This window comes from Laetiporus sulphureus, assembly GCF_001632365.1.
Source record: "Laetiporus sulphureus 93-53 unplaced genomic scaffold LAESUscaffold_50, whole genome shotgun sequence".
Lineage (NCBI taxonomy): Eukaryota > Fungi > Basidiomycota > Agaricomycetes > Polyporales > Laetiporaceae > Laetiporus > Laetiporus sulphureus.
This window is the reverse complement of record NW_024468559.1, coordinates 4774-7727: the sequence shown is the minus strand read 5'-3', so window position 1 is coordinate 7727 and position 2954 is coordinate 4774. Positions and strand designations below refer to the sequence as shown.

The 2954-nt window shown below is 49.3% G+C and overlaps 1 protein-coding gene across 1 annotated transcript; it reads left to right on the top strand.

Moving 5' to 3' along the window:
• Nucleotides 1-1691: 1691 nt before the first annotated feature.
• Nucleotides 1692-2898, top strand: LAESUDRAFT_762962 (uncharacterized protein; the record flags this gene model as incomplete). The annotated part of the gene is made up of 3 exons (XM_040913176.1): nt 1692-1730; nt 1790-2842; nt 2890-2898. The coding sequence occupies 3 exons, from the start codon at nt 1692-1694 to the stop codon at nt 2896-2898; spliced, it is 1101 nt and encodes a 366-aa protein (XP_040759935.1).
• Nucleotides 2899-2954: the final 56 nt, after the last annotated feature.

Sequence of the window (2954 nt, the reverse complement as noted above, 5' to 3'; positions counted from 1 at the left end):
GTGCAGTAGCTGTAGCGGCCAAGGCCTAGCAAGGGTAGAGTGAGGACCTCACTGCTACATCGTCTACTAGGCTTGACCACACTATAAACCCTGCTAATAGTCTGCCTGACTATTGGAGGCGTTAGGTATATTTGGTATCTAAGTCTCTGTCCACGTTGTGGACTAGTACGTGTGAGAAAGCACACGTGGTTCTGAACGTTCTAGCAGGGAATGCTTCATAACATTTGGAAGAGGTTTTTCTATAGGTCAACCTGTTTAGGTTTAGAACCACTTACAAAAAGTGGGGTCTACTTGGACGCTACAGAAAAACAATTCCATCAAGTCCTCAAACAGGGGTATCCAATTCTAGAGAACTCGGTGCACGTTGCAGCCTCTGCACCACTTGGAAAAACAGGGAGAACCACTCTGAAGTATCCGTTGTGGCGGTACTTCACCCGAGGAGGGAAAAACAGGGAGAACCACTCTGAAGTAGCCGTTGCGGCGGTACTTCACCAGACAGGAGATTCTCGGAGAAGCGGAACCTGGGTACTTGTTGCGGCAAGGTACCTGCTGAAGGCAGTGTCGACTTGAGCCCCATCCTCACCAGAGGTGCTGGGTATACAGAAGACGCCGGTTAAGGGCCACTGAAAGAAGGCACCCAAACCTTGCCAAGGTCAGTTTTCAATCGAGAAAATGCGAATAGGAAGGACGATTGGTTATAGGACACCAAGCAGAGGAAATCAAAAGCCAGAACGACCAAGCGCTCAAACGGGGGTAGGCAGGAGTTCGAACGTGACTAGCTGGGCACGTTAAAAAGCGAGCAGTGACTAGCTGGGCACTTTAAAAAGCGAGCACAGGATATCCGAGGTCAGAAAAGAGACTAGGACTCCAACTGGTTGACGTTACCAGGCAAAAGACGTACGCAATTGGTTAAGGGCCACCAAAGATCAAAAGGCAGGAGTGCGGAGTTTTTGTTACAGGAACGAACTCAAGCACTAGCAATTACCCATGTGGTAGTCCAGAAGAGAAGCCCCCATCTGAGGCACACATTGAAGACGTGCTAAAGCCCTTCCCAGGGAAGGCAATTCCGGAATCTTAGGACAAGACAAGATTCAAAACGACTACTTTCCGAGAACACGATCCAGTATCTGAGGAAGACTCCCCAGAAACACGACCAGGGACTTCTGACGAAGAAGTACCACCATTTACGCTCAGTGACGCCACCACAGAGGAATTAACAGACCTCTACGACAAAAAGTCGACAGAAGCGGTTCAACTTCGACTTCAATTCAGGCTAGGACGAGCCTACGAACCAACAGATCGCCCAAGGCTAGAGCAGCTCGAGGGAGAGATCGAGGAAATAAGACAAGTTCTTCGAGGAAGAGAAAACTTCGACGAAGAATCTCTACGACTCTTTGACGAAGCAACAGAACTTCCACGAGGAGAATCAATCCAAGTTGAACGACAGGAAGGGCGTTCACAGGAAACTGGTGGATTACAGCCAGTTAATCCTCTCGGAACAAGAGCAGTCCCGCTCGAGAGATCTATCTCGGATAGTACTACTCGACCAGATTATCCAGGAATCACACATCTCAGAAGGGACCAGCCACCCCACCTACCCAACGCGCCTGGAATCACACGTTCAGTTTCAACCGGATCAAGACCAACCGGTAGCTTCCAGTTCTCAGGAAGTATGGCCACACACGCATGATATGACCCGGCTCTCGGACCACCAGTCCATCCCGGAACTTGTACCGATGCCGTCTGGAATGAGTACCAACAAGCATTGGGACTCTATGCACAATACCAGGGAGCAATCCCCAAGCCGCCAGTGGCACGGGAAAAGAAGATGGGAAAAATCAAGGAGTTTAGAGGAGACAAGCGAGAATATGCATCGTTCCTCCGAAATGTGGAACGATACTTACAGGCAAACACGGGAGTCTATAATGATGACTTCAGCAAAATTGCCTTCGTCCTCTCCCAAATCGACTCCTCATCCATGGCAGGAAAGTGGGCCGAGTCATGGGAAGCCAACCAAATGGCAAAACACAGCAATCTTGGGACGTACCAGGATTTCAAGACGACACTTACCGAAAAGTATGGAGGTGTCGCAACCAAGGACCAAGCATGGCAAGTACTTCTCGAAGGAAAGTACAAGCAGGACAAGCAAACCGTCGACGAGTATATCGGAAATCTCGATATCCTCTACCGATATGCCGAAATCGACGACGAATACGCCAAGCTCATCCACTTCAAGCGAGGCCTTAATGAGAAACTTGCAGAAAAAGTCTTCATCACGGAAAATCCGCCAACGACCTATGCAACAGCATGCAAGGCCGCAAGAAAGGTCACGGACCTTCAGGACATTCATAGCGGAAAGACAAATATCTTCAAGTTCATCTCAGGCTCTTCAGGAAGCGGAAGAAGGACGGAGAAAGACCCTGACGCAATGGACGTTGACCGGATCTCCCCAGAAACCCATCAGAAACGTTCTGTGGGTGGACTCTGCTATAACTGCGGAAAGGCAGGACATGTCGCCGCAGACTGCACGAGCCCAGAATATGATCCGGCACCAAATCGCTCAGGAAAGACAACTTCATATGCCAAGACAAAGACGTCCAATCCCAGGACGAAGAAATACTCCGGATCTGGCAGACGAAGAAAGACTTCCAAGCCGACTAAATCTTACTCCAAGGGAACGGAGAAGAAATGCCGACGAGTAAAGAGAGTCGAGGAAAGCGACTCTGAGGATAACTCGGAGGAGTCGGAACAGGAAGAATCAGAATCCTCATCATCGGAAGAATCAGAATCCTCATCATCGGAATCTGAAGAAGTATCCGAACAAGAGACGGTTGTTCACAGGGTACGAAGAGCTCGCCCTGTTAAAACAAAAGCAGTTCGCAAAATCAGGCGAACTAAGGATGAATCCAGCGACTCAGAAGAAGAGTATGTGGTTCGAAGATTCATCCCCAAGG